The 13,154-nt window shown below is 33.6% G+C and overlaps 2 protein-coding genes across 2 annotated transcripts; both read left to right on the top strand.

Moving 5' to 3' along the window:
• The first annotated feature begins 5,040 nt into the window (after positions 1–5,040).
• Positions 5,041–8,605, top strand: LOC125185526 (2-oxoglutarate-dependent dioxygenase 19-like). Its single transcript, XM_089057109.1, has 4 exons — positions 5,041–5,420; positions 6,608–6,849; positions 7,301–7,631; positions 8,188–8,605. The coding sequence occupies exons 1-4, from the start codon at positions 5,163–5,165 to the stop codon at positions 8,428–8,430; spliced, it is 1,074 nt and encodes a 357-aa protein (XP_088913235.1). The 5' UTR covers positions 5,041–5,162; the 3' UTR covers positions 8,431–8,605.
• Positions 8,606–9,550: 945 nt separating this feature from the next.
• Positions 9,551–12,165, top strand: LOC125185538 (2-oxoglutarate-dependent dioxygenase 19-like). Its single transcript, XM_089063136.1, has 4 exons — positions 9,551–9,847; positions 10,653–10,894; positions 11,308–11,638; positions 11,731–12,165. Exons 1-4 carry the CDS (start codon positions 9,563–9,565, stop codon positions 11,977–11,979), a joined length of 1,107 nt encoding a protein of 368 aa, XP_088919262.1. The 5' UTR covers positions 9,551–9,562; the 3' UTR covers positions 11,980–12,165.
• The last annotated feature ends 989 nt before the right edge of the window (positions 12,166–13,154 follow it).

Here is a 13,154-nt window from a genome sequence, read left to right as displayed (position 1 = left end):
ATATGCATGCATAACCAATCAGATAACTCATATAAAATCAGCAACTAGGAAAATAGAGTTCATTTCATTTTATTGCTTATGGAAATACTAGTTTAAACAAAACAACATATATAAATTTACGGAAATTCCCTAGTCTCTATTGGGTTCTAATACTTTTCATTTTACCTCTGCGCATCGCACGAATGTAAAATCAGATTCTCTCTGAAGGAAACTTCATTTTTTTCGTGAATAATCATTTTAAGTAATAGCTTTATAAACCATTTGGGGTGAATTTATTTTTATTTTTATTTTTTCATTTTAACTATAACTATTTTCGCGCGTTGCATGGGGTATTTCTTTTTTATTGTAGAGGAAAACTTAAGTTCCATATTTGTACTGGACTTTTTTAAAAATCCGACTTTGAGAGAGACGCATTAAGTTCATGCGTCTCCTTTTAATGAAACGCACGAGCGTCATGCGTTTTAGGGTAAGACGCATAGATCTCATGCGTCATGCGTCTCCATTTCTGTCTCTTTCCTCTCATTGAAGGAAGAAAACCTCAATCGGGATATTGTTGGAGAAACAATATTCGATTCGGTTGCTAAAAGAAAAAAAAATCAACTAAAAGGAGCACATGATGTCGAAAACGCATTCTACAAGGCTCGGATTCGGCAATTCTCTCGTCACCATTACGACCCAACACATTTCATTGTAGCTGCAACTGTTTCCGTGCATCCGGAAAATACAAATATAAATAAAACATTCAAAGTGAATTTATTTATATTTTTTTTATTTTAAATACAAATATATCCGTGCATCGCACTAGAGGGAAAATTCGATTCCCTGTAAAATTTGGAAGTAAACGAATAAAAGAATTATAACAAATAACTTGAAATACCTTCGTAAGCAAATAAAAGAATCAATAAACCATGCAAGAAAAGAATTATATTTATTTATAACAAAATATAAACCCCATGATGTGGAAAATTGCGATCCACCACATCTCCCTACTCTGCGGCCAGTCAAATAAATACAATTGATTTAATATTTAATTTGAAAATTTATTTAATATTTAATTTGAAACGGCAGTCTTCTTTCTATGTAATTTTCAAAGCATCTAATTCATGCAAATGCTAATGCTAAATGATATTTACACCTATTGCAAAAAAAATTTCATTTCAAAAAATGTTTAGCTTATTTAACAGAAGTATGTCATTTGCTTAACAAATTTTTAAAAAAATTTATAATTTATAATTTTACAACTGATTTTTAAAATTATGAAACAAACCGAAATTTAGCCAAAATTCATTACTTTTTGGTCGGTTTATCCAGATTGGAAATGTATATATATTTAATGCATATGTTGTTGGATCTAGCACATTGATTTTGACTGGTAAGGTATATGAGGAGCTGACGTTCAAGTTTATTCTACAAATGAAATTTAAAACTGTTATTTCAACCAAATCACAACCTCTTTTCCAAATTTGGAAACCCCCATCATCTAACAATTATTTAATAATCCCCGTGCCAGTTAAGATTACTCATTTCATTTTTCATATGTATTTTCAAAATATACTCCCTCTGTTCTAAAGAAAATGGCACATTTGAGAGATAGCACAAGATTTTACGAGATATTGTTTTATGTGTTAAATGGTGAGAGAAAATATAATTTTATAGTTAATGTGAGTGGAAACTTTTTCCAAAAGAGGAAATGTGACATCTTTTGTGGGATAAACTAAAAAGGAAAGTATGACATCTGCTATGGGATGAAGGGAATAATAAATAGTTACTATTATTCTCTCTTTTACTTTACTTTCCATCTACTTTAATAAGTTATTCTCTCTTTTACTTTACTTTCCCTCCACTTTAACTATTTATTACTCCATCCGTCCCATAGTAGATGTCACACTTTCCTTTTTAGTTTGTCCCACAAAAAATGTCACATTTCCTCTTTTGGAAAAAGTTCTCTCTCACAACAATTATAAAATTATATTTTCTCTCACCATTTAACACACAAAATACCATCTTCTAGTATCCCGTGCCATTTCTCAAGTATGACATCTACCTTAGAACGGAGGCAGTATGATTTTCTAAAAACACATGCAGAAAACGAAAGGAGTCATCTTAATTGGAAGAGATGAAGTACTCCCTCCGTTTTACTATAGTTGAGTTATTTTACTATTTCGGGAAGTTTCTTCATAGTTGAGTCATTTTTTCTCTTTCTTACTTTACTCTCTCTTACTTTATTCACTTTATACTTAATTCTCTCTATCTTTTCCTCTCTCTTACTTTTTTATCTATTTATTTAACAAACCCTATATTCATTTCTAAAACTCCATGCCGAAAAATTTCGCCTCAACTATGACGAAACAAAGGGAGTAGTATTATACTACAACAAACATGCAACAATTCACATGTCCCTATAACTACCCTCACAATACACAACAACATAACAATAAACTCAGACTTAATTTACCCATGTATCTCTAAAATCTAATACTCATTCTATAATTACTTATCGTATTATCATCTCTCACACACAATTCTTTATTACTCATTATCCTATAATTATTTATGTCATTATCCATCTCTTACCCACAATTCTTTATTACTCAAGTCCGAATTGTTTTCGCGCCGTTTACACTGAAAACAATCAACAAATCTTAACAATAATTTGGGACCCCAGAATTAAAATCCTGGCTCCGCCACTAACCGCATCCCTCCCCTAAGCACTGTCACATGCTGAGCCTCAGGCTCCGACATGTTTCGAGTGGCCTACATAAACTACTTCCTCCGTCCCCAATGAGTATGAACTTTCTAATTTAGAAAAAGTCAAGCAACATATTACCCCTACACGTCATTTTATTTACAACTTATATACCATTACCATTAACAACTTATACCATTATAATGATGTTGATCTCACTCTCCACTGACATTTGATCTCACTCTCCACTAACATTATTTCTACTATCCTTTCTCTCTCTTACCTTTTCTCTTATTAAAACTCATTCCAAATTCATTGTTCATACTCTTTAAGAACGGTTGGAGTACTATATTTATATTTATATTTATATTTAGACATTATTGCGAACATATTCTCGAAAATTTGTGTTCTAGGTCTTTTTTAATTCCACATGAACTGAATGGGAAATATTTACAAATATTATTTGTGACAGCTCGCCGTTACCAATCATCTTCATATAATTTTAAATGATTAGTCAACGCATTTTCTTGATTTATGGATTATATAACAAACTTGGAAACTTGTGTTGGGTATCAGTGGTACAAAGGTGTACGAAACACCAAATACACGCCATGATGGTGTGTACATAACACTAACACAACACTACAACATTTTTGAAGACACATCCCAAAACACTCTTGAAAGACACACCTCACAAGACACACGAGGACACACCTCTAGCTCGATGAGGACACACCTCACCACTCTTTACTTAGCTACACTCTCTTCTCTTGGACTCACTTGACACACACGTACGCTCCACTTTTGTACACTACTACAAAATGGCATAATTAGAGGTGAGAAAAAAAATCGAAAATCGAATATCTGAACCGAATCAAATGAAATTTTGAAATTCGATTTAATTTTTTCGGTTTTTGGATTTTTCGTTTAGGTTCGATTTTGAAAATACAAAATTTTTATTTTTCGGTTCAGTTCAGTTCAGGCGAAAAAAAAAACTGAAAAATCAAATAGCCGAATTATATTTTAAATATAATATTATATATATATTCTATTGATCTAATATATTATACCATTATATAATATATACTCTTTTAATATATTCTATACAATATTTTTATATGTTTTTTATTTATGTTATATTTTATAGTTATATTTCTATCATATAAAATAAAGTATATTATATATATATATATAAATATGTTTTTTTCGGTTTTACGATTTTTTGGTTTTTTCATATAAATTTAGTTTTTTCAGTTTAGTTGTGTTTATTAAGTTCAATTTTTGGTATTTCGGTTTCGATTCTTTTATTTTTCGGGTTTGATTCGGTTTGGATTTTGAACTAAATTCGATTTTTCAATTTTAGTTCGGTTTGGATAAAAAATCGAACCGAAACCCGAATGCTCACCCCTAGGATAATGGCTTTATATAGACATCCAAAGTCTGTTAGGAACCTAGGGAATTCTAGTTAATTCTAATATATCCTCCGTTCCGTAATAAGAATCCTATTTAATTATGACAAAGTTTTTAAGAAATGTAAAGGAATTGGATTGAATAAGTTATCGGAATATGAGTCTCATTTATACTCCCTCCGTCCCACATTAGGAGTCACTTATTGTTATGGCTCGGATTTTAAGAAAGAGTTGAAGTGTGTAATAAATGAAGTGAGATGGTGGAGTGTGTAATAAATGAAGTGAGATGGTAGAGTGGGTTGAAGGTGGGTCCCTTTTGATTTTTGATTTTTGTTTTGATTTATTTTAATGTAGAAAATGACATTTTTATGTAATTTTGATGAAGAATGGGGTAAAATTGTATGACCAAATATGAAAAATTCTAAAAGTGACTCTTAAACTGGGACAGACTTTTATGGCAAAAAATGACTCTTAATCTGGGACGAAGGGAATATATAATTAATTTTATAATAAAATGTGAATGAAATAAGTTTTGGAATGTGAGACCTACTTAACATTTATAGTAAAAGAAAATAAGATTTTTATTGTGGAACATGCCGAAATAGCAAAATAGGACTCTTATTATTAAATGGTGCAGAAAACATTGTGGAAAGGGGAAGAGAAAGAAAGCGTTGTGTGTAGAATATGATGTTTATTTCATTGTATAAATGACCCTTTAAATAGGGTGTAGGAAGCAATATACATGTTAAAATCCTTAATTACAAAATATTCTGTGAATCATTTAATTCGAGTAATTGATTTCAATCACAATATTTTCTTTTCTAACACTTATTTTTTAACATCTCTTCTTATATCGGCTAATGGCTAATGCTAATTATCTTTGTTTAATTATTTTTCTTTATTTGCCATGATTGCTCCAGAGAATTCTAGTCGGTGGAGTTTGTTCAATAATTTGCAAATATAAAACCCACAATTATATTTCATTCTCTATATAAACAGTCTCAAGATCAAAACTGATAGGAGCATACAATATACTCATATTAAATTTGATAAAAGAAAAAGAAAAGATGGCAGCTGATGATGCTTGTTTCGATAGCCCCTTTGAGTTCAACAAATCAGTTCAATCCATTGTAGATTCTTCCGATCTCAAACATCTCCCTTCCAAATATAACTTCGAATTCGGAAGCAGCAATGTCACGAGCGCTAAGAGCTGCGAATCGCTCCCCGTCATCGACTACTCCGCCCTCACCTCCACGGACCCTCATCGACGCTCTAAAGCCGTCGCTGACCTCACCGGAGCATGCGCTAATGGGGGGGACTTCTTCGTAAGTACTCCCTCCGTCCCTGAAATTTTATCACATTTTTCCATTTCTATCTGTCACACAAAATTTGTCACAGTTCACTTTTTATCATTTTTTGCAGTGAACCACATATTCCACTAACTTATACTCACTCACATTTTATTACTCCCTCCGTCCCCGAATACTTGACACGGTTTGACTCGGCACGGGTTTTAAGAAATGTAATGGAAAGTGTGTTGAAAAAGTTGGTAGGATGTGAGTCCTACTTTTAAAGTTTAGTTTTATAATAAATGTGAGTAGGAATGAGTTAGTGGAATATGGGGTCCACTATCAAAAATAAAAAAAGTGAACTGTTTCAAGTATTCGGGGACGGACCAAAATGGAAAAAAAACTGTGTGTGTCAAGTATTCGGGGACGGAGGGAGTATAAAACTAACACTTTAAATGTAGGACCCACTTTCTATTACATTTTTTAAAACTCGTGTCCGATCAAACTGTGACAAAATTTGCGGGACGTATGGAGTAGATCTCAATTTGGTTGTTTATTTATTTATATCAAGATCTCCGTCCACAACTAATAGTCATGTTTACTATTTTGGATTTTCGACGATAATTAGTAACTTGTGGTCCAACCATTTCTTATCTCTATCTTTCTCGTGCTTTTTCAATGTTATATTAAAATAGATGTCGTCCACTACCGCCAGACTAATCACAGTGGACAAATGGTGTGTATAGTAGCTCTGGGTCCTTTTTTACATATATGTGCATCATTTGTTTATTTCATTTGTCAACACTCTATTCACCAATTAAATCCCATTTTTTTGAAGCAAACTAGTACATTAATCGTATTATAAACTCATACCAATTTTTGCATTTTTCTATGGAACAACACTGAATATAGTTCTACAAAGTTAAAAAGTAAACGAAAGTAAAAGGTAGAAAAAATAAAATAAAATAGAAAATAAATAAAGTAAAGAGAGAAAAGTAAGAGTAACAAAAGTGTTACTACCATTTATAAAAATGAATTTTTTTTTCCATTTATAAAAATGATCAACTGCGAGGAAAATTCCTAAAAAGGAAAAATGACTCAACTATGAGGGAACGAATGGATTACTATTTTTGGATTAAATCAGTCTAAATCAAATTTGGATAATAGTCTTCTCAGTTTCTTCTTTTGTTTCTGACAATATGGTTTATGACTTATGAGTGCAGATGGTGAATCATGGGGTGCCGGAGGACTTGATTGCTTCAATGTATACAACAATGAGGGAATTTTATGCCTTGCCAGACGAAGAGAAGAAGCAGTACCACGCGAAAAGCACTTCGTCTCCAATCGCCTGCGGGAATTTCAACGTGAAGAGTACTTCCAAACAGACCTTCACTCTGTGGAGGGATTACCTCAGGCTATACGTACACCCCGATTTTCACTGCCCCACCAAACCTGAACCATTAAGGTAGCTCATACAGATTAATTAGCTTTCGAATACTATACAGAGGAGAGGTGTGATCCGTTGCTAACTTTGCTGACCAGTGTATTAAAAATGTCAACACGATCACAATGAAATATAAAAACAAATTTGTGCTGACATTTTAATTCACTGTGAAATGTCAACACGGTCGTGTTGGTATTTTTGATACACTGCGTTGATTATTTAAGAAAAGTTAGCATGATAACGCACCCTTATATACATATGTAAATATAGGAAACCCTAATTCACTTTCTTTCAATCTAAATTCTTCATTAAGAACCTTCTTAGGCAATTGTATATGATTTTTATGAGTCTTAGTTTTGAGTGAAAAGTTAATTAATCAAAGTTCAACCTTAACTTATTAAAATCTAATTTCATAATCTAGTCCATATAACTTTTGGAGGTATGATTAGTCATTTTGCTACAAATATTGCAGGGATATTCTGATGGAATACACGGATAGAACTCGGAAAATTGTCCGGGAACTATTGGGAGCTGTTGCAGAATCGATGGAGCTCGACCGTGGCTACGTGGAGGAAGCTTTGGAGCTGAAATCGAGTTTTCAAAAATTTGGGGGGAGTTTATACCCACCATGCCCCGAGCCCGAAAAAACCCTAGGGCTGCCAGCACATAACGATCCGGGTCTCTTCACTATATTGATCGTCCGCGACGGGCTACCCGGCTTGCAGATCGGCCGTCAAGGCCAATGGATTGAAGTGAATCCTCCTCCCAATTCTATGATTGTAAATGTTGGAGATCAGCTTGAGGTAACTATTCTTTACCTACTTCTATCTATCTCGGGTTTTGATCCATGCAAAACTAGTTCTAATTCTAAATATAAAAACGCATAACAAAGGATGACCTAAAAATGCACTTTTAGGTTACTGTTAGTCCATACTTAGGTCATTTTAATGAAGGATGGCCTAAAATGATCTAACTATGACATCAAACCGAAGTTTATAAAATGACATAAAACTTAATGATGATCTTCCGTATTTTTAGTTATTATTGACCATCAGATCGCCTAATCTTGGGCCACGATTTGGTAGGCATTTTTGTATTAAGGTGCATTTTTATTTTGTTCATTTTCCTATATCTATCTATATAGTAAAAAAAATGGTAAAGCAATACTAATCAACTATTCATTTAAGAATATATTTTAGGGATTCAAATTATCGATAGGGCATTTGCATAACAATTTACATAAAATTTGAAAAAAATAAGTGAAAATTTGAAAAAATAAGTGAAAATTTGAAATTATGGATACAGTGAATTTATAAATTTTTTTACGTTTATACTATAAGCAATTATTATTTGGCATAGATATTTAGCAACGGAAGATTGAAGAGCTCTTGGCATAGAGTGGTGGTGAACAAGGAAAGAGAGAGAATGTCGATTGCGGTGGGGCATGGTCCGGGCAAAGACGTGATGGTGGGGCCAGCCGGCCCTCTAGTAGAGCGGGATGGACGCGCCTTCTATCGTTCTATGAAGTATCAACAATATGTCGAGTCTCAGCTCACCCGTGCTTACAATGGCATGTCCATTCTTGATGAACAAAAGATTTAAGGACGAAATTCAACATTTACCTAATTTGAGGAAATAAAATATTTACAATACTTGTGTAATAAAACTATGTTTGTATTTTTGCTTAGCTGTTATTTTCATTATTTTGGATATTTCTGTAATTATTGCATAATGGCATCGAGCGTAATTATAAGCTCCTATTCGGATTTTCTTTGTTGATTCTTTCTCAAATCGTAGGTCGAATCAACCCTAGGGTCCTTAGTTATTAAATAGGCCTTGTTATTCCTTATACATCTTTATGAAATAACAAGTTATTTGCCTACTTTATTTTACTTTACACGCAAGTCTCCCAATTCAAGGTCGATAAGAGCTTTTTCTCTTATCAGTATAATTTTAACCAACGGAGTAATAATAATAATTATATGTCTATAGTGGAGATAATTACTTGTGATGAACAATTAAACACCTTTAAGAAAATATAATATCTTTTATATATTTCAGAAACCGGCCTTTTCACTAATTTTTGCAGTTTTGTTTTGTCGTTTCTTCTCTAGCGTTTAAGTCAAATAATTTTTTCGCCGTTTAGGTGAACATGAAAAGTCATGTACATTTGCATTATATTTATATGAATTCGAAAATAACTTCTTTAAAAACTTCTCTTTATGACCAACATTTACAAAAAAAATTTAACAGCTTGTTTTAAGAATTTTATTTAATGGTTCGACCCACTTGGAGATTATAGATTTTTTAAAAATAATGGCTAGATGGTCGTATACGAGGAAATCTAAAAAGGACTTTCGTGCTTTTATTCTCATCCTTTCATTTTTGATCTAATGGTAAAAATATATAGTAACGACGAATGTGCCTCTTATTTTCCACTATCATAATTTTATTAAAGTCCATTTTTGTATTCTAGCTCATTTTAAATAACAGATGATTTGAATGGGAAACATTAATTTACAAATAATATTTGTGACTAATTGATCACCTTCCTATAACCAACTTGGAGAATTTAAATGTAATGTGAACACTTAATTTTCTTGATTTATGACAAACTTGGACACATTAAATAATAAAACCCAAAATTCAACTCTCTATATAGTATATATACAGTCTCATGATCAAGGCTATTATACACTAAGCCCATATTAAATTTGAAAAAAAAAAAAAAAAGATGGCAGCAGCTGCAGTTTCTAAAACCTCTTCAGCTGATGATACTTGTATTGATCACCCATTTGAGTTCAACAAGTCAGTCCAATCCATTGTAGATTCTTCCGATCTCAAACATCTCCCTTCCAAATATAACCTCGAACTCGGAGGCGGCAATGACACGAGCGCTACGAGCTGCGAATCGCTCCCCGTCATCGACTACTCCGCCCTCACCTCCGCGGACCCTCAACGACGCTCTAAAGCCGTGGCTGAACTCGCTCGAGCATGCGCGGATTGGGGGGTTTTCTTCGTAAGATCAAGTTCATGTTTTATGTTTTAATTAGGGCAAATTTTTCGTAAAAAGTACTCCCTCCGTCCTGGATAATTCGGGTCACTTTGACTGGGCACGGGTTTTAAGAATTGTAATGAAAAGTGAGTTGAAAAAGTTGGTGGGATGTGAGTCCTACTTTTAAAGTATTAGTTTTATAATAAAATGTGAGTAGAAATGAGTTAGTGGAATATGGGGTCCACTATCCAAAATGGTAAAAGTGAAGTGGGACAAATTATGTGGAACGGCCCGAAATGGAATATGGGTCGAATTATATGGGACGGAGGGAGTAGTATGAAGTTTGGTTAAATTCTACTACCTCCGTCCCCCAAAATTTGCTACACTTTGACCCGACACGGGTTTTAAGAAATGTAATAGAAAGTGAGTTGAAAAAGTTGGTGGGATGTGGGTCCTACTTTTAAAGTATTAGTTTTATAATAAAATGTGAGTAGAAATGAGTTAGTGGAATATGGGGTCCACTACCAAAAATGGTAAAAGTGAAGTGTATCAAATTTTCAGGGACGGACCGAAATAGTAATATGTATCAAATTTTCAGGGACAGAGGTAATAATATGTTTTGTAACTTTGAAAATCAACCGGATTTATACAGGTCACATGTGTATAATATTATTCATTTTTTCTTTACGAATAGACAACAGACAAAACTTTAATCATTGGACGATTAAGAAAATTTTCAAATTTCATAACTGACTATTATTTGATCAAATTTCATGATTTTTATAAAATTAGCCCTATGTTTTATAATGAATAATATTATTTGTGACAGCTGGTGAATCATGGGCTGCCAGATGAGTTGGTTGCTTCACTATTTGCAACGCTGAGGGAGTTTTTCAGCTTGCCCGACTACGAGAAGAAGCAGTACGCAGGGATAAGTACTTCTTCTCCGATCGTCTGTGGGAATTTCAACGTGAAGACTACATCCAACCAGACCTTCACTTTGTGGAGGGATTTTCTCAAGATCCATGTACACCCTGAGTTTCACTGCCCCTCCAAACCCGAACCACTAAGGTAGCTCAGGGATTAATTTGTTAGAAATTCATAGATTCCATCCTAAAATTAATCGGTAATGGTAATTAATTTAATAATTTCAATTCCTTCTTTACAATAATTTGTTACGAACTCAATTCCCACATTGGTTGTGAGAGCAACTGGTGTGAGGTATATAGGCTAAATGGACTCTCTCTCCTAATAATCTAATCTTTTGGGATGAGTTCTCCCGTTTGGTCTGTATCATAATTACACTAATGTAAAAATTGTTATAGTACTTATTTTGTTTTATTTGTCAACATCCTCCCTCAAAACATTAAATTAGAACATTTCTTTGATCGGGTTGGACCAATCAAAGCCCGTAATGGCACAAACATACTTCTGAGTTAGTCATTTTTTCAGTTTCGGGGATTTTATTGTGTTTGATTTTGAAGGGATATTGTGGAGGAATACACGGGAAGGGTCCGGACCATGGTCCGAGAGATGGTGGGAGCGATAGCCGAATCCATGGAGCTCGACCGTGACTACGTGGAGGAAGCTTTGGAGCTGAAATCAAGTCATCAAAAATTAGGTGCACACTTCTATCCACCATGCCCTCAGCCAGATAAAACAATAGGGTTGCCGCCACACAACGACACGGGTCTCTTCACTATACTGGCCATCCGCAATGGAGAACCCGGCTTACAGACCGACCGTCAAGGCCAATGGTTCGAAGTTATTCCTCCTCCCAATTGTGTGATAGTCAATGTTGGTGAACACCTTGAGGTAATTAATTAACTAGTACTATATCATTAAATGAATTAAAACTATTTTTAATTCCCGTGCCCAAAAGAACTGTTTCACTTGTGGCGAGACAGATATTTAGCAATGGAAGAGTCAAGAGCGATTTGCATAGAGTGGTGGTGAATAGGGAAAGAGAGAGACTGTCGGTCGCAGTGGGGAATGGTACGGGCAGCGATGTGATGGTGGGGCCGGCCGCTCGGCTGGTGGAGCGGGACGGCCGCGCCAACTATCGTTCTATGAACTATAGAGAATATATGGAGTCTCAGTACACCCGTGCTTACAATGGCATGTCGATGCTTGATGAACAAAAGATACATTATTAAGGTCAATGGTCGAAATACTTGGCCACCTACTCCTCACCTCTCGTGAATTATGTTTTTTTTTTTTTTTTTCTTTTTTTCGTGCTTGTCGTTTAGTCATTTGATTATCAAAATATTGTCGAGCATATGTATAAGCTCGTTTATGGGTCGAACTGCCTTAGGGGTAATGGTTTCATTATAAAGAGGTGAAGTAATATGTCTTGGTTATTATCATGAAACTTATTCCAAATTTTAATTTTTTTAATATCGCTATGAAAAATTGGCTTAAAATAATGCAATTAAGAATATTAATTTATGTTTTAATATATAACATCAATTAGGGTTGGGGATTCAGTCGGTTCGATACTGGAACCGAACCTTAAGTCAATTCGGTTATTTGAGGAACCGATCGGTCCTGGCCGAAGGAACCGAAATTCAGTGGCAGACAATAAAAAAATTTGTTTGCATTTGATCCATAATGTTCCATCTTCAAATTCAATGCTTCAATATTTAACATATAAAATTCATAAATCGAAAATCATATATTCATATTGGTAGAATACTGGTGGTTTTAACTTTTAATTAGTTAAAACATAATATCATCACAAACATACACTACAAAATTTAAATACTAAATATTCATATTGACAGAATATGCTAATTGCCTAAGCGGGCGACGAACGAGGGTTTTTACTTTTTATTTCTTTTTTTACTTTTCAAAACTGAAATAACAAAACTAAAATCAATATTTAAAAAATAAAATTTAAATATTAAAAAATATTGGTTATTCGATTCTAACCTTTCGGTTATCGGTTAGAACTAAGAACCGAGATTAGCTTTAACCTACTAATCGAAACCGAACCCTAACCTTTTTTTTTGGTTCAAGGTTAATCGAGAACCGAAAAGATAAGATTCAGTTTGTCGGCTAACTGAGAACCGAGAACCGTTTCCTAGGCCTACCATCAATAATTCAAAAGTATCCTCATTATTGGTGTCTCAACTAAAATTAAAGGATGCAAATAGAAGTGTCCTAATAAAGCAAAAGATTAAGTTAATTTATTTTTAATTTAAAAAATCTTTCTTTTGCGTCCCAAATTGTTATTGTTTTTATAATTTTCTAATGTAAGTAATTCCATCTCGATTTTTGTAACCTTAAAAAGTACAATAAGTTTTTTGCAGTGCATGTTAATGTGTTATAA

The sequence above is a fragment of the Salvia hispanica genome, chromosome 1 (assembly GCF_029641045.1).
Source record: "Salvia hispanica isolate PSC_SH4W2 chromosome 1, Shi_PSC_v1, whole genome shotgun sequence".
NCBI lineage: Eukaryota > Viridiplantae > Streptophyta > Magnoliopsida > Lamiales > Lamiaceae > Salvia > Salvia hispanica.
The sequence above is the reverse complement of the archived record's forward strand: the minus strand, read 5'-3'. Positions and strand labels throughout refer to the sequence as shown.

Coding starts and splice junctions, on each gene's coding strand:
- LOC125185526 (XM_089057109.1), top strand. CDS start 5,163: ATGGCAGCTGATGATGCTTGTTTCGATAGCCCCTTTGAGTTCAACAAA. Junction 5,421..6,607: donor CTAATGGGGGGGACTTCTTC/GTAAGTACTCCC, acceptor TTATGAGTGCAG/ATGGTGAATCATGGGGTGCC. Junction 6,850..7,300: donor ACCAAACCTGAACCATTAAG/GTAGCTCATACA, acceptor CAAATATTGCAG/GGATATTCTGATGGAATACA.
- LOC125185538 (XM_089063136.1), top strand. CDS start 9,563: ATGGCAGCAGCTGCAGTTTCTAAAACCTCTTCAGCTGATGATACTTGT. Junction 9,848..10,652: donor CGGATTGGGGGGTTTTCTTC/GTAAGATCAAGT, acceptor TATTTGTGACAG/CTGGTGAATCATGGGCTGCC. Junction 11,639..11,730: donor ATGTTGGTGAACACCTTGAG/GTAATTAATTAA, acceptor GTGGCGAGACAG/ATATTTAGCAATGGAAGAGT.